This window comes from Sinohyriopsis cumingii, chromosome 6 (genome assembly GCF_028554795.1).
Source record: "Sinohyriopsis cumingii isolate HCF-2022 chromosome 6, ASM2855479v2, whole genome shotgun sequence".
Lineage (NCBI taxonomy): Eukaryota > Metazoa > Mollusca > Bivalvia > Unionida > Unionidae > Sinohyriopsis > Sinohyriopsis cumingii.
In genome coordinates this window covers 73206371-73232558 of record NC_142966.1, presented here as the reverse complement: position 1 = coordinate 73232558, position 26188 = coordinate 73206371, and the positions used below count along the sequence as shown (strand labels likewise).

General features: G+C 35.5%; 1 protein-coding gene across 3 annotated transcripts in view; it reads left to right on the top strand.

Moving 5' to 3' along the window:
• The window catches only part of LOC149797203 (acetyl-CoA carboxylase-like), a 197716-nt gene that overhangs the window by 14275 nt on the left and 157253 nt on the right, over positions 1 to 26188 (top strand). For all 3 annotated transcript variants that reach the window (XM_089961889.1, XM_089961888.1, XM_089961890.1), the window contains exons 2-3: positions 4516 to 4747; positions 24905 to 25031. In XM_089961889.1, the coding sequence (XP_089818015.1) occupies positions 4524 to 4747; positions 24905 to 25031 (351 nt within the window). In that variant the 5' untranslated portion in view covers positions 4516 to 4523. The remainder of the gene's footprint in view (positions 1 to 4515; positions 4748 to 24904; positions 25032 to 26188) is intronic.

Below are 26188 nucleotides of genomic sequence, written 5' to 3'. Positions count from 1 at the left end.
AAATTATTCCTGCTCCTAAATGGAGACTTCTATTGACATAGTTTTACCAAACATCGTCTTTTGAATTCTGGTTGACCCCAAATGAAAATGGTGTTCTCCGGGCATCCAATATGGCTACTGCAGTTACGTTCTTGAAAATCTTGTTATCACTGCCCAAAAATTAATGGTTAGTTGATTTTCATCAGATGGCATGGTTTTTGGCTAGTTGATTTTGACCAGGTGGTAGTTGAATTTGATCAAGTGGAGTTGGTTTTGCCCAGGTGGCGTATAGTTGTTGGCTAAATCATGTTGACCAGGTGGTATAGTTTTTGGCCATTTGATGTAGACCAGGTGGCACATATATTTTTTTCTATTTGATTTTGATCAGGAGGCTTTTGTTTTTTTTGGCTAGTTTATTTTGACCAAGTGATATAGTTTTTGGCTAGTTGATTTTGACCAGATGACCATAATTTGGCTTTTTGGTTTGGACAAGGTGGCATAGTTTTTAGAACAGGCATTTAAAAGGAATGGTTTTCATTAACATACATGATTAGTTTACAAAAGTAACCATCATTTATTTGATAAAGCAGCAGATTTCACTTTATGATGGGGTTTAATGAAGACGCTGACCATACTGCTAATGTTTTACATGTTTGACTTTTCTTGCTACTCTAACAGTATATCCAGTCCTTTATCACAGCTGTTGCACCTTTACCTAGTTATGTATATACATATCAGGTGATGAGTGATACAGGTGCATGCAGCATGCATTTTTGGCAGATGTTATCTTACTCAGGTGTTTATCATTGCTCCTGACAATGTAATGTACTAATAATGCCCCATCAATGCAATGTACTAATGCCCCATCAATGCAATGTACTAATGCCCCATCAGACAATGTAATGTACTAATGCCTCATCAGACAATGTACTGTACTAATGCTCCATCAGACAGTGTAATGTACTAATGCCCCATCAGACAATGTAATGTACTAATAATGCCCCATCAATGTAATGTACTAATGCCCCATCAGGCAATGTAATGTACTAATGCCCCTTCAGACAATGTAGTGTGCTAATGCCCCATCAGGCAATGTAATGTACTAATGCCCCATCAGGCAATGTAATGTATTAATGCCCCACCAGACAATGTAATGTACTAATGCCCATTCAGGCAATGTAATGTTCTAATGCCCCATCAGACAATATAATGTACTAATGCCCCACCAGACAATGTAATGTACTAATGCCCCATCAGTGCAATGTACTAATGCCCCATCAGACAATGTAATGTACTAATGCCCCATCAATGCAATGTAATGTACTAATGCCCCATCAGGCAATGTAATGTACTAATGCCCCATCAGGCAATATAGTGTCCTAATGCCCCATCAGACAATGTAATGTACTAATGCCCCATCAGGCAATATAGTGTGCTAATGCCCCATCAGACAATGTAATGTAGTAATGCCCCATCAGACATTGTAATGTACTAATGCCTCATCAGACAATGTACTGTACTAATGCCCCATCAGACAATGTAGTGGGCTAATGCACCATCAGACACTGTAATGTACTAATGCCCCATCAGACAATGTAATGTACTAATGCCCCATCAGGCAATATAGTGTCCTAATGCCCCATCAGACAATGTAATGTACTAATGCCCCATCAGACAATGTAATGTACTAATGCCCCATCAGGCAATATAGTGTGCTAATGCCCCATCAGACATTGTAATGTACTAATGCCTCATCAGACAATGTACTGTACTAATGCCCCATCAGACAATGTAGTGGGCTAATGCCCCATCAGACACTGTAATGTACTAATGCCCCATCAGTCGATGTAGTGTGCTAATGCCCCATCAGAAAATGTACTAATGCCCCATCAGACAATGTAGTGTGCTAATGCTCCATCAGAAAATGTAATGTACTAATGCCCCATCAGAATCATGTCTTCATTCATTGAGTTTCACTCACTCAGTGGAACAGTTTATTTATTGATGTTGAAGGAACATGTATTTTTGTCCTATTCTATCTCTGCATAGTATAGTTTTGCATATTCTTGATCAATTTTCTGCCACTGAGATGAGGTAAGGATGCATTTCTAGTACATTACAATGTTCTGATTGTTTATTCTGAAATCGTGTCCCTGACTTAAGTAATCTTGATTGTTCTATCACTTCAAGGTCATAAAGGTATTTAAATCTGTTTGATTAGTTGGAGTTCATTATATGTGTCCATGGAAAGTTATATCGGGGCAATCCTGTGCATCTCTTATCTTTCTGATGTACTTGTGCTGTATATTAATTTGTGTGTTATTAAACTTTTAAAGTTTTATTATGTTTTTTAATTACCGCATGTATCAGTTTATGAAAGAATTGATTTCCATAAAAACAGTTCTTATATATTAAATGTTTGCGTGGATGTGCACTAGGTTATCTTCAGGATTTATTCAAGCCAGATTCAGCACTTGAGGTCAACATCACGTGGAAACCATCATCTACCAAAACTAAAAGCAGTACAATTTAAGAAATGATGCTAATTTTCTTGTACATTTCTGTACCTTACTCTTCCTTTGCATGTGAAATTGGCTGAAAATATTACAGTATTTAGGAAAAGAGAATGCACCTCTTATAGATTGTGAATATATGGAATTTCGTAGTTTTTACTTAATCTCATTATACTAATTAGTAATTACTATTAGCTATTTCTTTACAAGATCATTGAACAGGCAATAAATGGAAAGGGCATGGCCATGTAGGCATCAGCTAGTATCAGAAAAGCACTTACTGAATGGTCATGTTAATTTGTTCCAACTGGATGACTTGAATGGCTTTTTTGCAGAGCACCAGACTTAATTTCACTTTTTTGCACAATAGACCCAAATGAAACCCAAAACAAAAATACAAATTCTGTTGCATCAATGCATGTTATCAGCAAGGTTCTGTACTACAGTCTCAATGCATCTCAGACTTATTATATTGATTCCTACATATTTTATTCAGTGAAGCCTAACAGCATATATTTTGCACATGATTATAAATGTTGGGCATTCTGAGGACACTGTGTGGTGTACTTTTGTACATACCTGCATATCACAAACCTGAAAGATTCTGACCTGGTTTCCAGGGGACTGCGTAGCCAGTGTTCACTTTATTACAGTATAAAAGCCTTGCAGATTCAGATTTACAGATTAGCATTATGGCTGTCAGAGCCATTAAAATGTGTTTTTCATTTAAAGAAGCATTAGCTGACTGTTTGGTTATTATTATCATTATGTCAATGGAGTTATACAAGACCAGCATGTAACATGCACATCAGTATACTGTATCTATTCACTTATAAGTCGAGTCAAATTGAAAACAGCAACTGTATGTGTTGTTTGTTCTATTGATTACTCCATACAACTGCACAGACCCAGAACTGCTGGTGCATCGTGACAACAGATCTAGGTCTATGTAGTTTGCAGTTGGACTCAGCTTATAAGTGAGTACATACAGTAGATAAATCTCTTACAATTTATTTTTCACCTGGCCTTATGGTCAGCTTAGTACAGTGTATGGTGATTCATCTATCAATCATTGTGCATTCACAGTTATTATTTACAGCTTCTTATAACAAACATGTACAAGATTTCACAAGGAACATTCCAGCATCAGGGCCATTAAGATTTCTTCACTTGATGCTGATTCATTGCCCAGCATGAGCACAACTGCTAAAACTAGAAGAAAAAAACTTTTAAGCAAGTTCTTATTACTTGTACTAAAACCCTTAATGGACTTTTACCAAATCTGATAGTTCAGAATTTGTAAAAATAAAATGTATCTGCTATTACACCTGTCAGTAGCTGTAAAAAATATCTTGATCTGATTTATAGCACAAGAACACCATGTTATATCCACGATTTTATTTAGAAAAAAATATCAATTATCTTGAGAGAAAGAAACATGTTTTTAGCTCAAAAGAAAATCACACACCCCACCAAATTTTTTTAAAACTGGCAAGTACCTTATAGGAGATGAAATTGCTATGTGTATGTTAATTGTTGTACAAGTTGTAAATTAAACTAAATCGGGTTGATGAAGCTTACACTATATCTGATACTGTGAAAGACAACTGTTCCAAAATTAGAGAGCCATTGATAAAAATAGGAAGTCTTGATACTGAAGCCGACAATTTTCTAGCTGCACTATTTATATAATAGGCTGGGAAACTTTCAGAGGGATGTAGACACCCAGACAAGATATTTATCTGATGGGGTAAGTAAACATAAAACACACTAAACAACCAAGAAAGAAAGTCGACTTGAAATTATGTAAAATTCACACAGAAAACAAGTGTGCTTCTGAAGATTGTCGGATGATTCGCAGTCTTACAAATAAATGCATATACTTAACACATTCACATACATTAGTAAATAACTAAAAGATTAAATGTATTTTTTTTAATCCACACTTTTTCTTATATATATATATATATATTTAATTAGTATTATGCATTGATGATTTAAATTGCAATTATCTGATTTGCAGATTTAACAATGGCTGAGAAAGAAGGCACCACTAGCAAACATACTGCTGAAGAGAAAGGTGACCAAGCATCGGGACCTCCCACTAGGACCAGCCAGAGCATCAATATCCCAAATACCTCACCTTCGGTATCATTTGCATTAGGGTCCCCAGAAAGGATCACAAGTGGAGGACTTGGTCCTCAAAGCACCCATTCAGTAGGGGAACTCTCTATGAGCCCAAGAAGTATACTCAGGTGAGACTTTTATTTGTTTAAATTTATTGGGTTGAAATTTATTGAGAGTTTAGATATATTCTATTTTTTAAGACCTATGTCCTGAAACTGCATTGGAATCATTCTCAGCAGTTTATCAATATAATTGCACAAAGATCAATAGAATCATTTATAAACTGTGAAGTTTCAACTTTTTGCAATGTTTTTATTTTGGTTTTGTTGGTTTTAACTGCACTTTTAGCATTAAAGGCTGAGGTAATGGGAGCTAATTGCTTTCCCAAGGACATACTGAAGCAGATGACCCTGACTAACCTGGGTGGGTATCAAATCTGTGACCTGTGGGTTACAAGTGACACTCTACCAGTCGAACTACTGTGACTCCTTCAGATATCCTAGAATATATGTAAATATGAGGGTTAAAAATCCTTTTAGGTTGTTGTTGTTGTAGTTGTTGTAGTGTTTAACGCCATTTTTCAGCACACGATAGGCTATACATGGCGGCCAGTATTAATGGTGGAGGAAGAACCCTGAAAAACCCAGGGAAGAACCACCGACCCACGAGAAGCTACTGGCAGGCTTTCCCACGTACCCACGCTAGCCGAGCCTTGGACTCGAACCCACGCAGACAGAGGTGAGATGGCAGTGGTCCGTAACGGAGAGCGCTTTAGACCACTCGGCCACTCGGGGCCCTCCTTTTAGGTGTGGTGACGTTTGATTTTTTTGAATGAAGGGGTGGTTATGATTATTTGGTTATAGTGTTTTACCCATGGGTTGTTGTTTATATGTCTGCTTCTGCTATGCTGGATTAGGACTCCAAAGATATAAAAAGCAGAGCAGCCAGACATTTTATTGCATATTCCAACCCATTCCTTCCCCACTCCATCCCTAGTCCAAGTATTTGCCTCCACCTCTACCCCCAGACAGTGACCCAGGGGTTCAGTGGGAAATATTTGAAAATGTCTTTGTGTTGAAATTTTATATATCTGATCTTTGACTCCCTAACAGGAGTAGGATGTAACAATTACATCCACACCCCTTTTACAGCTGGATATCTTAAGCAGAGCATAACTGCCAAGTTCGGTACATTTCCACCTAATGGTTAAGGGCAGTGGTGGGCAAACTGCGGCCTGCCAAGGGCTTTCATGCAGCCCGCCAAGGGTTTTCATGCGGCCTAGAAACAAGTCATCATTCGCACTGACTCTGCTTATGTTACTCTGTTTATAAAATAAATGTGCTTCTTTTGAAGTTTAAGTTTAAGTTTTCAAATATTAACAACATATTAACAACTGAAAATTAATTATGATGTTATTTAGAAAAACATTTTGTTTTTGCTATTTCAAATATTAATTATTTTACTTAATGATCTATGCGGCCCGTGACAAGGTGTAACTTTGTGTATGCGGCACTTGCACTGGAAAGTTTGCCCACCTCTGGTTTAGTGGATGTGTTAATGAACAGATGGCAGGTATCACAATAAACCTCCATTATGGTATGGGGATAATAATAGACTAATTAAATTCTATAAGATCCTTGATAATTGAATTAAAAATGATTTGTGTAAATTGCATGCTCGGCCATTCTTTGTGATACATACCTTTAGTGTTTCCATTGTCCATTTCTAGTTTTGCAAGCAAGAGTGGATTTATTCCCAATGGATGTATGTTCTGTACGTGTACAGTTTCAGTCAGAAAGTGCCAAATTATAACAATATAAGCCATAAAATGGCACAAATTTAGAAATTACCATTTTCCATTGCTTTTTGTGTAAAAGTATTATATTTTAGGGGGCCCTGGGTGGCCAAGTGGTCTAAAGCACTCTCCGTTATGGATCACTGCCATCTCACCCCTATCTACATGGATTTGACCAATGTGGATATGTGAGAAAGCTTGGGAGTAGCTTCTCGTCAGTCAGTGGTTCTTTCCTGTGTTCTTCCACCATCATTAAAACTGGCCGCCATGTATAGCCTATCATGTGCTGAAAAATGGCATTAAACCTTACAACAATAACAATAACAATAATTATATTTTAGTGCTTTTAAATAATATAAACAGTTTCTGTCACCTTTCATCAGAAAAGTGCATATAATCAGCAATGAAAATTTGTTTTCCATAGTCACCAGTGTAAGGTTAGGTTGTTGTAGGGTTTAATGCCAGTATAAATGGTGGAGGAAGAACCCGGGAAAGAACCACCAACCCATGAAAAGCTACACTCATGCTTTCTCACATACCTACATTGGCCATACCCAAGACTTGAACACATGCAGACAGAGGTGAGATGGCAAAGATCTCTAACAGTGAACGCTCTAGACCACTTGGCCACTTAGGGCCCCTGTAAGGTTAGGCAGATAATGTTTGTTTATATTGACAGGTATTTCAGGTTTTTCCTTCAATTTTAATTCTATTTCTTGAAAACATTTTCAGATGGAAATAAACTTAATTTATGAAAGACTCTAGTTTAAGTATTCATTGTTTATTTTGTTGCATATCTCCAACTAGTTCATGTTTTTAATTGATTCTGAGATATAATTTACAGTAAATAAACTTTTTTATTTATATCTTGTGTGGATAAAAAGGCTACTATATTACATACAATTCCAAGATGATGACAATATGGTACTTATCCATTACAGGTGAATTTTATGTGTAATTTGTATTTCTGTGTAATAAGATCATCTTTCCAAAGTTTTCTGGGACTTGAGAAGACCAGAACTGTTATTCATGTCCCCTACCTCAGTTGGGGGAGAGCTTACTTCTTGTCCATGCATATATCCATGTTGTTGGTATCAATGCAAATAGTCTCACAGGTCTAATATATTGCCATGAAACTTGGTAAATGTTATGATCATCACCTGAATATGTGCATATGCAAACAAAATTGCTTCTGTAATTGTTAGTTCTACTGGTCAAAAACCAAGAAAGTATATGCAGTGGCCAGTTGTCCTTCATTGTACATCATTTAGTACAAGTTTGTTATCACTCCTTCTCTTCCACTACTTGGAGGACTGCCATGAAACTAGGTACACATTTCACTTCAAGGTCTGCGTCCGCCCCAGATGCGGGAGATCATGGGTTTGAACCCAGGCTGAATCATACCAAAAAGTATATAAAAAATGGTACTAACACCTGCCTTGCTAGGTGCTCGACATTAAGAGGTTAGTGTTAGGACTAGTCAGCCTGGTGTTGGGATAATGTGACTGGGTGGGACACATGCTACATGTATGTGGCATGATGCCCAAGGGGTATACATCACTTTAAACTGCCATACTGCAGACATCATAGTGATATGACTGGAAAATTGTTAAAGCTATGTTAAAAATCCAAATCACACACACACACACACACAGAGACACACACACACACAGGTCTAGCTGGTCCAGAATTAAAATGGTGCTACTTGGAAATCTAGTTTGTTTGTCAGTTTTGTTGTTACTATTTTTTCTAAATAACTGTTAATATCAACATGTGGTTTTATTCATCAAATGACCTTCCACGATTTCTGGTTGGCTTTAAATGGAAATGGTGTCAATCTATCATTTAGCTTTAAATGGAAATGGTGTCAATCTATCATGCAGTGTGGCCTTCAGCTTTAAATGGAAATGATGTAAATCTGTCATGTAGTATGGCCTTTGGCTTTAAATGGAAATGGTGTCAATCTATCATGCAGTATGGCCTTCAGCTTTAAATGGAAATGGTGTAAATCTGTCATGTAGTATGACCTTTAGCTTTAAGTGGAAATGGTATCAATCTATCATGCAGTATGGCCTTCAGCTTTAAATGGAAATGGTGTAAATCTGTCATGTAGTATGGCCTTAAGCTTTAAATGGAAATGGTGTCAATCTATCATGCAGTATGGCCTTCAGCTTTAAATGGAAATGGTGTAAATCTGTCATGTAGTATGGCCTTTAGCTTTAAATGGAAATGGTGTCAATCTGTCATGTAGTATGGCCTTTAGCTTTAAATGGAAATGGTGCCAATCTATCATGTAGTATGGCCTTTAGCTTTAAATGGAATTGGTGTCAATCTGTCATGTAGTATGGCCTTTAGCTTTAAATGGAAATGGTGTCAATCTGTCATGTAGTATGGCCTTTAGCTTTAAATGGAAATGGTGTCAATGTGTCATGTAGTATGGCCTTTAGCTTTAAATGGAAATGGTGTCAATCTATCATGTATTATGGCCTTTAGCTTTAAATGGAAATGGTGTCAATCTGTCATGTAGTATGGCTTTTAGCTTTAAATGGAAATGGTGTCAATCTATCATGTAGTATGGCCTTTAGCTTTAAATGGAAATGGTGCCAATCTTCCATCCAGTATGGCCTTCAGCTTTAAATGGAAATGGTGTCAATCTATCATGTAGTATGGCCTTTAGCTTTAAATGGAAATGGTGTCAATCTATCATGTAGTATGGCCTTTAGCTTTAAATGGAAATAGTGTCAATCTATCATGTAGTATGGCCTTCAGCTTTAAATGGAAATGGTGCCAATCTTCCATCCAGTAAGCTTTAAATGGAAATGGTGTCAATCTATCATCCAGTATGGCCTTCAGCTTTAAATGGAAATGGTGCCAATCTTCCATCCAGTAAGCTTTAAATGGAAATGGTGTCAATCTATCATGTAGTATGGCCTTTAGCTTTAAATGGAAATAGTGTCAATCTATCATGCAGTATGGCCTTCAGCTTTAAATGGAAATGGTGCCAATCTTCCATCCAGTAAGCTTTAAATGGAAATGGTGTCAATCTATCATCCAGTATGGCCTTCAGCTTTAAATGGAAATGGTGTCAATCTATCATGTAGTATGGCCTTTAGCTTTAAATGGAAATGGTGCCAATCTGTCATGTAGTATGGCCTTTAGCTTTAAATGGAAATGGTGCCAGTCTTCCATCCAGTATGGCCTTCAGCTTTAAATGGAAATGGTGCCAATCTTCCATCCAGTAAGCTTTAAATGGAAATGGTGTCAATCTATCATGTAGTATGGCCTTTAGCTTTAAATGGAAATAGTGTCAATCTATCATGCAGTATGGCCTTCAGCTTTAAATGGAAATGGTGCCAATCTTCCATCCAGTAAGCTTTAAATGGAAATGGTGTCAATCTATCATGTAGTATGGCCTTTTGCTTTAAATGGAAATGGTGCCAATCTTCCATCCAGTAAGCTTTAAATGGAAATGGTGTCAATCTATCATGTAGTATGGCCTTTAGCTTTAAATGGAAATAGTGTCAATCTATCATGCAGTATGGCCTTCAGCTTTAAATGGAAATGGTGCCAATCTTCCATCCAGTAAGCTTTAAATGGAAATGGTGTCAATCTATCATCCAGTATGGCCTTCAGCTTTAAATGGAAATGGTGTCAATCTATCATGTAGTATGGCCTTTAGCTTTAAATGGAAATGGTGCCAATCTGTCATGTAGTATGGCCTTTAGCTTTAAATGGAAATGGTGCCAGTCTTCCATCTAGTATGGCCTTCATGCTGACCAGCTTGAAAATCTTGTCATCACTACTACTACTGGATGGATTGTCATAGTGACATGGAGTTATAATGCAAAAGAGTTCTAATATCTAGTTGATCTTAAATGAAACAGGAGTTGATCTGACATCAAGTATGGTAGTCACTGCAGCCATCTTGAAAATATTTTAGATGCAACTCCTAATCAGAAAGTAGTATCAACATTGGTCTTCACCAGAAGACTTTTTATGATGTATAGTTGGTCCTAAATTAAACTGATGCCATGTATGTCCAGTATGGCTTCCATGCTTCAGCATCATTTTCATGTCATAGAGAGATTGTATTGTGCTGTACCTATAGGTTAGACACTTTGTACATTTGACTCAGCCTGAGAATTGAACAGTATTGGAGGTGGGGCGAATCAAAAGGCAGTTTATTTTGAATGTTTGCAGTTAGAAGTATTGATGATATACAAGCAAAAGAAGGGTCCAAACATATTGTAGTCATATTTATCCATGGATCATAATCACTTTGGCAAAGTACGCCAGAAACTCTTAGGTGAATCAGTTCATCAGACTGCATTTCATTGCATGTGTTAAATTCAGGTGACCAGTGATCAGTCCAGTTAGGTTATTGTTAAATCTTTGGATCCTACTTCTAACTGTTACCAAGAATGATATAAAAAAAACCATTTATTTATATGCAATCATTAAATTTGATGGGTTGATTCACATTTGAAATCTTTGGATCCTACTGCTAACTGTTAGCAAGAATGATTGAAAAAAACATTTATTTATATGCAGTCATTAAATTTGATGGGTTGATTTACATTTGAAGTCAGTGCATACAAAGGTACATGTTTATAGATGTGGGAGACCTGTACTTTTCCAGCTGTGTTGAATATTTTCTGTTATTTCATTTATATGTAGCACAGTTTCTTAGACATAGTAGTATGTGTGGTTATCATGTAATGCTAATACCCATACAAAATAAACTGTGTTTGTATGAGTAGTTATGAAAATGTATTGCCAGTAGCCATACAAAATGAATTGAGGTTGTATGAGTAGTTATGAAAATGTATTGCTAATACCCATACAAAATGAATTGAGGTTGTATGAGTAGTTATGAAAATGCATTGCTAATACCCATACAAAATAAACTGTGTTTGTATGAGTAGTTATGAAAATGTATTGCCAGTAGCCATACAAAATGAATTGAGGTTGTATGAGTAGTTATGAAAATGTATTGCTAATACCCATACAAAATAAACTGTGTTTGTATGAGTAGTTATGAAAATGTATTGCTAGTAGCCATACAAAATGAATTGAGGATGTGTGAGTAGTAGTTATGAAAATGTATTGCCAGTAGCCATACAAAATGAATTGAGGTTGTGTGAGTAGTAGTTATGAAAATGTATTGCCAGTAGCCATACAAAATGAATTGAGGTTGTGTGAGTAGTAGTTATGAAAACTTATTGCCAGTATCCATACAGAATGAATCATGGTTGTATGAGTAGTAGTTATGAAAATATATTGCCAATATCCATACAAAATTAATTGAGGTTATATGAGTATTTATGAAAATGTATTGCTAGTAGCCATACAAAATGAATTGAGGTTGTGTGAGTAGTAGTTATGAAAACGTATTGCCAGTATCCATACAGAATGAATCATGGTTGTATGAGTAGTAGCTATGAAAATGTATTGGCAGTGAATTGAGGTTGTGTGAGTAGTTATGAAAATGTATTGCCAGCATCCATACAAAATGAACTGAGATTGTATGAGTAGCGGTTATGAAAATGTTTTGCCAGCATCCATACAAAATGAATTGAGGTTGTATGAGTAGTGGTTATGAAAATGTTTTGCCAGTATCCATACAAAATGAATTGAGGTTGTGTGAGTAGTAAAGAAAATGTATTGCCAGTATCCATACAAAATGAATTGAGGTTGTGTGAGTAGTAAAGAAAATGTATTGCCAATATTCATTCAAAATGAATTGAAGTTGTATGTGTAGTTATGAAAATGTATTGCTAGTAACCATACAAAATGAATTGATGTTGTATGAGTAGTGGTTATGAAAATGTTTTGCCAGCATCCATACAAAATGAATTGATGTTGTATGAGTAGTGGTTATGAAAATGTATTGCCAGCATCCATACAAAATGAATTGAGGTTGTATGAGTAGTAGTTATGAAAATGTTTTGCCAGCATCCATACAAAATGAATTGAGGTTGTATGAGTAGTGGTTATGAAAATGTTTTGCCAGCATCCATACAAAATGAATTGAGGTTGTATGAGTAGTAGTTATGAAAATGTATTGCTAGTAACCATACAAAATGAATTGAGGTTGTATGAGTAGCGGTTATGAAAATGTTTTGCCAGCATCCATACAAAATGAATTGAGGTTGTATGAGTAGTAGTTATGAAAATGTTTTGCCAGCATCCATACAAAATGAATTGAGGTTGTATGAGTAGTAGTTATGAAAATATATTGCTAGTATCCATACAAAATGAATTGAGGTTGTATGAGTAGCGGTTATGAAAATGTTTTGCCAGCATCCATACAAAATGAATTGAGGTTGTATGAGTAGTAGTTATGAAAATGTATTGCTAGTAGCCATACAAAATGAACTGAGGTTGTATGAGTAGTGGTTATGAAAATGTTTTGCCAGCATCCATACAAAATGAATTGAGGTTGTATGAGTAGTGGTTATGAAAATGTTTTGCCAGTATCCATACAAAATGAATTGAGGTTGTGTGAGTAGTAAAGAAAATGTATTGCCAGTATCCATACAAAATGAATTGAGGTTGTGTGAGTAGTAAAGAAAATGTATTGCCAATATTCATTCAAAATGAATTGAGGTTGTGTGAGTAGTAAAGAAAATGTATTGCCAATATTCATTCAAAATGAATTGAAGTTGTATGTGTAGTTATGAAAATGTATTGCTAGTATCCATACAAAAGGAATTGAGGTTGTATGAGTAGCGGTTATGAAAATGTTTTGCCAGCATCCATACAAAATGAATTGAGGTTGTATGAGTAGCGGTTATGAAAATGTTTTGCCAGCATCCATACAAAATGAATTGAGGTTGTATGAGTAGTAGTTATGAAAATGTATTGCTAGTATCCATACAAAATGAATTGAGGTTGTATGAGTAGCGGTTATGAAAATGTTTTGCCAGCATCCATACAAAATGAATTGAGGTTGTATGAGTAGTAGTTATGAAAATGTATTGCTAGTAGCCATACAAAATGAACTGAGGTTGTATGAGTAGTGGTTATGAAAATGTTTTGCCAGCATCCATACAAAATGAATTGAGGTTGTATGAGTAGTGGTTATGAAAATGTTTTGCCAGCATCCATACAAAATGAATTGAGGTTGTATGAGTGGTAGTTATGAAAATGTATTGCCAGTAGCTACAAAGTGAATTGTGGTTTTGTGAGCAGCCTTTCTTGCTCAAGTGGATATGCCCAGTTGTTAGCTTCCTTGACCTTATGGGCAGGTGAACTTATCATATGGTTCTGCATCCATAGTGTGTTGTATGTCCGTCCATCATGTATTGTATTGTATGTTCGTCCATTGTGTTGTAAATGTATATCCATCTATTGTGTGTTGTTCAACCATCCATCATGTGTTGTATATCTATCCATTGTGTGTTGTATGCATACCAATCATGTATAGTATGTCCATCAACTAAAATAGTTTAATTTTTTTTAAATCCAGAACCATTAGACCAATTTTAACCAAATCTGGCATATAGTATCCAGGCATGTGGGACTTTCAAATATGTATAAATTATGCTGTTTTGCCATGAAAAACTCTTAAATAACTTCTCAAAAAGTGCTGAAAAGAAGTTGATCCAACCTGACAAAGCATCTTGGCAGGAAATCCTTTGAAGCTTGTACAGATTATGCTAATCCACTATGCCATTGTTACTAAAAATAGAGGGGTCCTGTGTGGCTAAGTAGTCAAAAAATGCTTGCCTTTACCAATCATTGCCATCTCACTTGAATCTGCATGGGGCCAAGTCTCAGGGTATGTGTGAAAGTTTGCCATTAGCTTCCCATGGGTCACTAGTTCTGACCGGGGTTTTCCAGGTTTCATCCAGTTATACTGGCTGCCAGGTATAACCTCAAGGATTTGGCTGCAGGATTAATATGCCTCCTTTAAACATAACTTTTCCGAAAGCATTAAATAGAATTTAACTAAACCTGAGAAAGTGACCTTTCAAGCCTGTACTTATTATGCTGATCCACTATTAATCATGGCTTCTGTTACTAAAAATAGAAGAACACAATAATCACTTTTCAGAACTGCTTGATAGTATTTAAATAATTGCGAGAGAGAGCATCTTTTTATTAAAACTTGTACAAGTAATGCCAACCTGTTGTTGTTGTTGTTGTAGGGTTTAATGCCATTATTCAGCACAAGATAGGCTATACATGGCGGCCAGTATTAATGGTGGAGGAAGAACCCATGGAAAACCCCGGAAAGAACCGCCGACTCATGAGAAGCTACTGGCAAGCTTTCTCACATACCTACATTGGCTGAATCCGAGACTCGAACCCATGCCAACCTGTCATCAGATATGTCCACTATTACTAAACATAGAAAAAGTTTTAAATGACTTGTCAAAAACCATTAAATCTGACCAAACATTTTACAGAAAGCATCAGCAAGGAGTTCTTTAATCTGTCAAACTTGAATAAACATTGGCACAATTTTATCTTAGAAAACTGCAGAACTGAAGTTTACCAACTTCGACACAAATCATTTTGGCTTAGGGCTGTTTTAATAATGGACAAAGAAGTATGCAGATGTAAGTTAAATATGGATGAAGATAGAAAAACTAGGAAAATCTTGAAACAGTTGTTTTTGTAATGTAATATGTATATACTCCCTTTATAAGTTGAGTCAGACTGCAAACATCAAAGATCCAGTGCTGCCATAGCATAATGGCACCTGCAGAGCAGGGTATATGTTGTTTGTTCTAATGAATACTCCTAACAAACTGCACAGACCTAGATCTGCTAGCACATGATGTAATGGCAGATCTTGGTCTGTGCAGTTTGCAGTTGGAGTAAAATTGTAAGCGAGTATATTTGGTATTCAATCAACAGGAATACTTTAAACCAAAACGTTTACTTGTGTTTATTGTCCACCTGCTCTTGCATTTGGTTATTAGCCTGGTGAGTGATCCCTGTCCCACTTGGATCTCTTTTTAGATTATATAATAGAAAAACAGGTAGCATTACATAAATGACTCTTGAAATAATATTAAGTATCACAGGGCAAGATAATATAGCACTCAATGAAAATTGTTTGTCTTTTCTGGAAGGATTGTGTAACACAATAGATCAATAGAAACACATGAAAGTATCTCTTCTTCCTAGACAACGCAAAAGTGTATATTAATATAATGGGTAACAGTCATGTTTCTTCAAATAAAACTAAACTTTGGAATGTTCAGTCAAATATTTGTAGAAAAAGTGATGACAGTCATTATCTATAAATTACCACATAGAGTCATAGTTGAACCCAGCTGCACAGATCCAGATGTGCCACTGTGTTATTCACTGGTTGATTTGGGTTTATGCAACACCATAGAACAAACAAAATAGACCCTGATCTGCTGGCTCATAATGCAGTGGCGGATCAGGATCTGTGCTGTTTTCAGTTTGACTGGTGTTATATGCACGTATAGATGGTTTGTATTACCTGGAATACAAGAGAGAAAATTGATCAGAGAATATGATGAGTGATGTTTACTTTGGGTAGTTAAGTGCATGCATGTTTCTTGATTACATGTACATAACAGGAAGTTGTTTCTTTGCATTGTACATGAAGTTAGATTACAAGAATATGTAGTATCATTGTATGTTAAAATGGGATGTTAAAAATGACACCCCTTTTCTACCATTTCTCTTTGAGTGATCTGTACTACTGTTAATTATTGTGAGATTTATATTGGAATATGCATCATGGTAAATATTGCATTGTATCTGCTCATGAACTAGTAATTATTTTACATACAGAATGAGAGTTTACATATATCTACAGGGCGCCCCAAGTGGTCTAAAGCGCTCTCCGTTACGGATCGCTGCCATCTCACCTTTGTCTGCGTGGGTTTGTGTCTCGGATTCAGCCAATCTAGGTATGTGAGAAAGCATGCCAGTAGCTTCTCATGGGTCGGTGGTTCTTTCTGGTGTTTTCCCAGGTTCTTCTTCCACCATTAATACTGGCCGCCATGTATAGCCTATCGTGTGCTGAAAAATGGCGTTAAACTCCACAACAACAACAACATATATCTACAAACAGTAGAACTGGGTCCATTGTTATTTTATGTGCCTAATAAGAACTGATCTAGAAACTGATTTAATCAAGCCCATTGTTATTTTATGTTTCATGAGAGCCTATCTACAAACTTCTGCACTGACCCCTTGTTATTTTACATGCCTATTGTGAACCTGTCTGCTAACTGCATGCCTAGTGAGAACTCATCTAGTAACTGTTGAACTGGGCCCACTGTTATTTTACATGCTTAGTGAAAACTGATCTTGAAACCTTTGAAATGGGGCCAGTATTAATGGTGGAGGAAGAACCCATGGAAAACCCCGGAAAGAACCGCCGACTCATGAGAAGCTACTGGCAAGCTTTCTCACATACCCACATTGGCTGAATCCGAGACTCGAACCCATGCCAACCTGTCATCAGGTTGCCATTGTTATTTTGCATGCTTAAGGAGAGCTGGTCTAGAAACAGTGGAACTTGCCCTATTATTATCTTGCATGCCTAATGAGAATTGATCTAGAAACCTTTGAACTGACCCCATTGTTATTTTGCATACCTTGGAGAACTGATCTGGAAACCATTGAACTGACCCCATTGTTATTTTGCATACCTTGGAGAACTGATCTAGAAACCATTGAACTGACCCCATTGTTATTTTGTATACCTTGGAGAACTGATCTAGAAACCTTTGAACTGCCCCCATTGTTATTTTGCATACCTTGGAGAACTGATCTAGAAACCATTGAACTGACCCCATTGTTATTTTGCATACCTTGGAGAACTGATCTAGAAACCATTGAACTGACCCCATTGTTATTTTGCATACCTTGGAGAACTGATCTAGAAACCATTGAACTGACCCCATTGTTATTTTGCATACCTTGGAGAACTGATCTAGAAACCATTGAACTGACCCCATTGTTATTTTGCATACCTTGGAGAACTGATCTAGAAACCTTTGAACTGACCCCATTGTTATTTTGCATACCTTGGAGAACTGATCTAGAAACCATTGAACTGACCCCATTGTTATTTTGCATACCTTGGAGAACTGATCTAGAAACCTTTGAACTGACCCCATTGTTATTTTGCATACCTTGGAGAACTGATCTAGAAACCATTGAACTGACCCCATTGTTATTTTGCATACCTTGGAGAACTGATCTAGAAACCTTTGAACTGACCCCATTGTTATTTTGCATACCTTGGAGAACTGATCTAGAAACCATTGAACTGACCCCATTGTTATTTTGCATGCCTAATGAGAACTGATCTAGAAACAGTGGAACTGGCCCTATTGTTATTTTGCATGCCTAATGAGAACTGATCTAGAAACAGTGGAACTGGCCCTATTGTTAATTTGCATGCCTAATGAGAACTGATCTAGAAACAGTGGAACTGGCCCTATTGTTAATTTGCATGCCTAATGAGAACTGATCTAGAAACCATTGAACTGACCCCATTGTTATTTTGCATGCCTAGGAGAACTGATCTAGAAACTGTTGAACTGGCCCCATTGTTATGTGTGTGTGTGTGTTTTTGATCTTTTATAAAGCTTTATAAAAAAATGAGTCATATAGCAACAATGTCTGCAGTGTGGCAGTTTATAGTAATGTCTGGCACTGGGACCTCATGCCACGGACATGTAGCATGATGTCCCACCCAGTCACATTATCCTGACACCAGGCCAACCAGTCCTGACACTAACCTCTTAATGCTGAATGCCAAGAGAGGCAGCTGTTAGAACCATTTTTTCAAGTCTTTGGTATGACCTGGGGTAGGTGAGTGGGTTTGAACCCACAACCTCCTGCATCTGAGGTGGATGTTGGATGTTCTAACCACTAGGCCACCGCAGCAGTTGCCTCATTGTTATTTTTCATGCCTAATGAGAACTGATATAGAAACCTTTGAACTGGGCCCATTCTTATTTTGCATGCCTAATGAGAACTGATATTGAAACCTTTGAACTGGGTCCATTATTTTTTTACATGCCTAATGAGACCTGATAAAGAAACCTTTGAACTGTCCCCATTATTATTTTAAGGGTGATGTAGTGGTGGAGCAGGCAAAACCTAGCATTGCTGTGGATTCTTAATTGTACTAGACATTATTGTCAGTATGGAACTGAAACCATACAGATTTAGTATGCATTGAAACTTTGAAAATTGTTTAATTTTGTGTCAGTGTGACATACACTTATGCTCAAATGATGATTTAATTGTGGGGGGGGGTCAGTGCTTCTTGCTTGCACAGTTAACAGACTATCTTGCTTGTATTTTACACAATGCGCTGTTATATCTATCCATTCCTTGCTACTAAAATATCTGTTCAGAATACATCCTGTTATTTAATCAATACTACAGGTTTCAATGTATTAGAACTGATATGATAGCTCTTTGCCATGGGGTAATGTTTTTATCACTGTGATTATTTTTTTATCCTCACTGCATTGGGTATATAAACTGGAACAGTCATCACATGTAGGTCCTACATGGTGGCACCTAGAGGGCTCTCCTTTTGATTTGGCTCCATATCCTGTTAATACTTCATGTACTGCTTCCACCCATGCCAGGTCACATGATCTTTTCTGAATAGAAGCATTGCAAACCAAGCTACAAGTATTCTATAAATTAACCTATGTCAAATCAAGTTCGAGGAGTTTTCTCTTGAAAGGGAAGTGTATTCCATCCATAATTTTACAACTTGTTTCTTTCTATCCATGACATAGTTTCTGCCTTTTGGAGAGTAGACTTACATGCTACTTTAAATGCATAATACCCTTCAAGAAGGAACTCTGTGGTGGTTGTAATACAAAGTAGGAATAAATAAGTTTATTAACTTCTAAACTTTCCATATTAATGGCAGTGCATTGTATACTGTACTAGGTCAACTCATAAAGGGTGAATGGTACCATACATATGAATGAGCATTGGAAGGACACTAGTGGACTGCATATATTTCATGTATAACCTCACTAATAGGTGTTAATCAAGGTAATTACTGATGCAGTACTAGCTGTCTCTTCAAGGTTACTCAAGCCAATAATTTTTTACCAAGTTAATCAGGCTTCTTATAAGGGTTTGGTTTGGTTTGATGTTTTAGTGCACTGCAACGCAGGAAGGTCATAACATTCTCATGTTAGAATCCAGTCATTCCATCCAAGGCTTAACTCATTCATATACCCAATGAAACAAAACTTTATATGAAGGTATATTACACATGGGTGCTATGAAGGTATATTACACATGGGTGCTGTGAAGGTATATTACACATGGGTGTTGTTTCTGTATCTTAATTTTCTGTCTTATTCAGGAAAGAATTGCTTAAAAACATATACTGTGTCTGTTCAGATATCCTCCTATTCTCCAAGCTTTAAAGCTGACAATATTCAGTACTCAGGATTAGTGGTAGTGTGCTGAAACCAAGGCTAGTAAATTTCTAGTTGGACTTGTTGTTTCAATAGTCTAGTGGCTAGTACAGTTTTTGTAGTCACCAGTCTGTGTTTATAGAAAAGACTAGTGAAGATTCAGCAGGATTTGTACATTTTTGAATCTATTAGTCATTCTGGTTACAATTTATTTTTTAGTTCTAGACCTAATATTTACGTGTAATATCTTCTGTCTGTTTGTCCCTCAGTGGTCTGTCAGGCCATCTGTCCTTAGGCCTAATATTTAAGAGTAATATCTTCTGTCTGTTTGTCCCTCAGTGGTCTGTCAGGCCATCTGTCCTTAGGCCTAATATTTAAGTGTAATATCTTCTGTCTGTTTGTCCCTCAGTGGTCTGTCAGGCCATCTGTCCTTAGGCCTAATATTTAAGAGTAATATCTTCTGTCTGTTTGTCCCTCAGTGGTCTGTCAGGCCATCTGTCCTTAGGCCTAATATTTAAGTGTAATATCTTCTGTCTGTTTGTCCCTCAGTGGTCTGTCAGGCCATCTGTCCTTAGGCCTAATATTTAAGAGTAATATCTTCTGTCTGTTTGTCTCTCAGTGGTCTGTCAGGCCATCTGTCCTTAGGCCTAATATTTAAGTGTAATATCTTCTGTCTGTTTGTCCCTCAGTGGTCTGTCAGGCCATCTGTCCTTAGGCCTAATATTTAAGTGTAATATCTTCTGTCTGTTTGTCCCTCAGTGGTCTGTCAGGCCATCTGTCCTTCATCAGTCTGTTAGTCTTCCTAAGCTGGTAGGTGGAGATTTGCTAAACTTGAATGTTCTCTTGTGTATGTTGTCAATATGTTGGGTATGACATGTAAGTAATTTGCTCCCTCTGCTGATGTCAATGGAGAAGGTTGGGTAAAGATATCAGGAAAAATGCACACTGAAACCCTGTCTATACAAAACACTCAGGGAAACAACAAAATGTCCTTGTTGGAAAGTTGGCCTCAAATGCATTTGGTAACTATCTGTTGAGTTGGGAATGACATGTATCTAATTTTCCCCTTCACCTGATGTTGAAGAACTAAGGTGAAGAGAAGGTAGTAGGAGAAAACATAGTGAAACTTGTCTATATAGGACATACTGGGAAACAATAAAATGTCCTTTGTGGACAGTTGTCCTTCTCATATAGGTGAAATATTTATGAAATATATCAGTACTAGTTTGGCACAAGGATGATCCAGTTAGTCGCCAGATTCTTCCCTGTAAAATATTGTTTCTGTTCCTTATGTGGTCATTATAAATTATTAAATAAACAACACCAACACGTAGAATGTGTGATCGGTTTCACTTTAATGCTTCATCAAATTCAAACTGAATTCAATATCATTGCTTACGTCATTAAATATGTTGTTTCTAAGTGATCAATGAAATAAACAATATGACATAATAAAGATGACATCATAGCTTACATTTTTAACCTAATTGTCTTATACTTTAATGAATAATTTACATGGAGATATGCGTATACAGCACAGATTAAGGATATTTTAATACATAAAAATACATAAAACTGGATCTTAAAGATACATATATCTTTATTGATAACTATATCTAAAATTTATGACTGAATAGAGATAAAGTTTTATCAATATTTTTATTATTATTATTATTATCTATAATGCACACTTATTAAAGATACAGAAAATATATAAACAAATAAAAATTTAAAAAAATAAATTAATAATATATATTATATCTTGAGATATTGTTGACAAATGTTAGATATTTCATCAGAACTCAATTTATGTAATAAAAAATTATGGCGTGCATAATACTTACTATCAAGTATTTTATAAATAATTAATCACATTATATTGAGAATTAATTTAAAAATGCACTTTCATTTGTAAAGAAATAGTAAACTTATTTTCATGATATTAGTTTCTACTTTTATTAGTTAAGTTATTCTGCAAGTAGAATAATATAAAAATATTCTTATCTAATTGTACATAGTGGGACATAATTAATAAAAAAATATATAAAAATGAATGCAAAAAAATACAAAAAATACAAGATACAGGATTAATGAATGTCATATAGTGTTTTTGAATTTAGACCTTTTGGATATACCATAGTAAGATGGTGAATCCAATAGGTTTCCTTTAGCAGAAGTTCCATCTCAGAATCAGCTTTAACAATAGGTTGGATGGAGACATCTTTCAGTGTATGGGAAATTTTGTTAAAATGTGCGGCAACATGAGATAAAAATGAGATTGGTGTAATTTTTTATATTTGATCTATGTTGGTTAATACGTTTAGATATTTGTTGACTGGTTTGTCCAATATATCGGATGCCACATTTTTTGCATGTTATCAAATAAATAACATTTGGTGTTGCACAATTAGTATCACAATGCATATTAAAAGTTTCTTTCATATTATTACTATTGAAAGAAGTATTTTCATTAATAAATAAACAGTGTAAACATCTAAGTCTATTACATTTAGTTGATGATCCTATTTTATATGATGTTTTTTCTAATTTAGATTTAGGAAATCTTTATGATTTTTAGTCCTTTTATAAGCAAGTGTAGCAATTTAACACTTGCTTTAAATGACAAGTTTAATAAATCCCAATATTTATTGATAATCTTACCTATATTAGGCAAACTTGGATTATATTCAATAACAAAAGGAATGATATCTTCATTTCTACTTTTGATTTTGCATTGTAAAGATTCTAGCTGTGTAAGAGAAGATACCTTTTGGAAAGCAGTATTAATGATGTCAGTAGGGTAATTTCTATTTGAAAAATGCTGACCTAAATCTGTCAATGATGATTTAAAAACAGCATCTTCTGAAATAATTCTTCTATATCTTTTTGCTTGACTATATGGTTTCCTGTTTTTACATGATTTAGGATGGCATGAAGAATATTCAGCATACATGTATTGATGAATATTCGTGTTTTTAACATGAACCATGGTAGTAATGTCATTATTTTCATTTTTCACGAAATCTACATCCAAAAATTACACTTTAATTTAGAGACATTGAATGTAAATTTTATTGATGGATATAATTAGTTTAAACTGTCTATAAAATAATAAAGGTCTTCTAATGAATAACTCCAAATCATAAAGATATCATTTAAAATACTTAACCATACATTTTAAGAGACATTTATTTAGAAAATCATTTTCTAATTTTCCCATAAATAAAGATGCATAAGCAGGTGCCATAGGACTACCCATTGGTGTTCCCATTTTTTGGAGCTAGTTTGTATTACCAAATTGAAAGAAGTTATTTTTGAGCACAAGTTTTATCAAATCACAAACATGCTCTTTGATAGTTTATATGTTTATTTCTTTAAGATAATATTTACATGCTTCAATACCATCATTGTGTGGTATACTCATGTAGAGTGAAACCACATCAAGTGTAACAAGGAATGAATTTTGAGTTAGTTTTGGTAAAGATTTCAATTTGGTAATGCCGAGTGGTCTAAAGCGCTCTTCGTTACGGATCACTGCCATCTCACCTCTGTCTGCGGCGGTTCGAGTGTAAGATTCAGCCAATGTGGGTATGTGAGAAAGCTTGCCAGTAGCTTCTCGAGGGTCGGTGGTTCTTTCCGGGGTTTTCCCGGGTTCTTCCTCCACCATTAATACTGGCAGCCATGTATAGCCTATCTTGTGCTGAAAAATGGCGTTAAACCCCACAACAACAACAACAACAACAACAACAATTTGGTAATGAAATCGAGATTATCTTTGACATATGAAGGTAGTGATTTCATCATTGGTTGTAAAATGCGATCAATATATTGCGATATATTATTTGTAATTGAGTTATTTGTAGAAATAATGGGTCTACCTGGATATCCTAAAGGTAGTGACTAATCAACCGTTTCATGTATTCTTGGTAGAATATTAAACTGAGGTGTGCATATTTTATTTGGGAAGATATCTAGTTCATCACATATGGAACAATTGTGTACAAAGATTTGATTAATACATTGGATTAATTTTTCTTTTGTTTCTTCAGAAGGATTATAGAAAAGTTTTGCGTAATATTCTTCATCATTTAATTGTTTTTCTACTTCTTTAATATAATCCTCCTTATTCATTATTACTATGGTGCTTGACTTACCAGCTTTTTTGATAATAATAATATCGTCTTGTGACAAGGTACGTAATGAAATTAGTTCTTCTTTAGATATGTTTGTAAAATGTTTGGACTGCTATTTAAAATTTCTTGTTCAGTTGCTTCAGTTTAAAAATCGAGATAAATATCTTGTCCACCAGAAGGTGTAAATGTTGAATCTTTTTTTTTTGAACAAAAATATCGTTACTGATTATTAACTAGTATGTTTTAAAAATGTATGCCCTCTTTTTCTGAATTAATAGAAGTCTCATTTGTTGCAGAATAATGCATATCTACATGTTCCTGTGTCAAGAAGTGAATCTTTAGATCATTTGTACAACCTCAGACTAATATACCACACTAACTTATTGATCTGAATTATCACACGATTTTTTGCCACATGAGATTTTGGTGAATGCTAACACTAACATAGAATCATGCTGAAGAGGGATTCATAAATTTGGTTCTTCACAAGCATGTATCCTTTAGATGTAGAGGTATCTAGGTTGGTTTAACTGTAAAAACAGATTTTACATTCTGACCTCTTGTTTATTGTCGAGGGGGCATGGTAGAGATTTGATATAAAGAATTATCAAAAAAATTGTGATACATCAAAGGCAACAAGTTAAAGTTGCCTTGGTTACCTATTACTGTCAAAGTTACAGATAATGCATTTTAGATTATCATGTACCATGAACCAGAACTGGGTCAAACTGATGTACTTTCTAGGATTTATTTAGCACTGAATAAAACTACTGACCTGAGTAAGCAAAATGAGATATCTTATAAGATCTTGCCCACTAACAGCTTTAGTTTATTGTCAATGTCATGTTTAATTTGGTGGAGAAAATGAGACCCAGTTATCAACAATTTCAGAGTTATTGTCAAGAATTTGTTTAAAATATATATGTATATGTATATTTGTTATCATTTCAGACATTCAATGTCAGGTAGTGCCAATTTAGATCACCGTGGTCGGAGGATTTCTATCCCCAAGGAGTACTGTGTAGCCACTCCAGAGGAGTTTGTCCATAAGTTTGGAGGAAACAAGGTTATCAATAAGGTAATGAGACCAGATATTGCAATCGTAGCAAACTCGCTTTGCATCTTGGGAACGGAACTTGTCCTGAAGTCCTTGATGGCTCACTGTGAAACTTAGTACATATTATGGTCATAATGAGAAGAAGTGCATACCAACAAATCAATTGTTTTTATTCAAAATTTGTTGCCCTTTTTGTTCTGTGACTAAATGCAATATAAGACATCTTTTTGAACACAACTCGTCTTGCCAATTTTTAATTTATCACCATGAAATATTTACTTATTATGGTCAGAAATTTAAAGATGCACATATTGACATTATTTTTTATTGCCCTTTACGACTCAAACTACATGTATGGCAGTGTATGACAGAATTTTTTTAACTCAACTATTCTGACAGTTATCAGTTGATTGATATGAAACTTTAATTTTTCTTATTGTCATCGGATATTTGTGTAATTCAGTCATTGTGCTTGCACTATTTCCAGAAGAGTTACACACTTTCATTTTTTACCGTAGATTTATCTCCATCATAGGGGTAGGTATGGAATGCAGGAGAGGTAGGGGTATATTTAATATCAGAAAATTGCTGATCATTCTTTTTTGGTAACAGAATTTTCACTTTTGTGTAATGTATGCCAAACTTTAAATAGCAAATACTAAGATCTTACATCATATATATTGCACTGGGAGATAAAATGTTATCTGCAGTTTGTTTTACTGATGATTTTAACATTTGTTGCTTGGGTTGTTTCAACACATTATTTGCTATACCATGCTGAGGAATTGGGATCTGTTGCCTCCCCCGCCCAAGACAGACTGAGGTGACTGATTTGGTAGGTATTGAATCTGCAACAATACGAGTCTGTCACTGTGCTTGTTGAGCTATCATGGCTCACTGCTTATGATTTTGTATAAACTAAGTCATTTACTAGCATATCTGTGTCTGTGTTGTACACAGGTGCTCTTGTACACATTGCAGTATTTAACTTTATGTCAACTGGATATTTTGACATATCTGAGGGTTCATGTGATCCAGAATTGGCAACAAAATTATGGTTCATATGCAGTTTTCTTGCAGTGTTTTTATTTAAATGTCATAACGTAGAAAAGGATATGATATAGTACCATAGCACCAATTGTTAATAAAATAATAGCTGAATGAGTACTCTATATTAA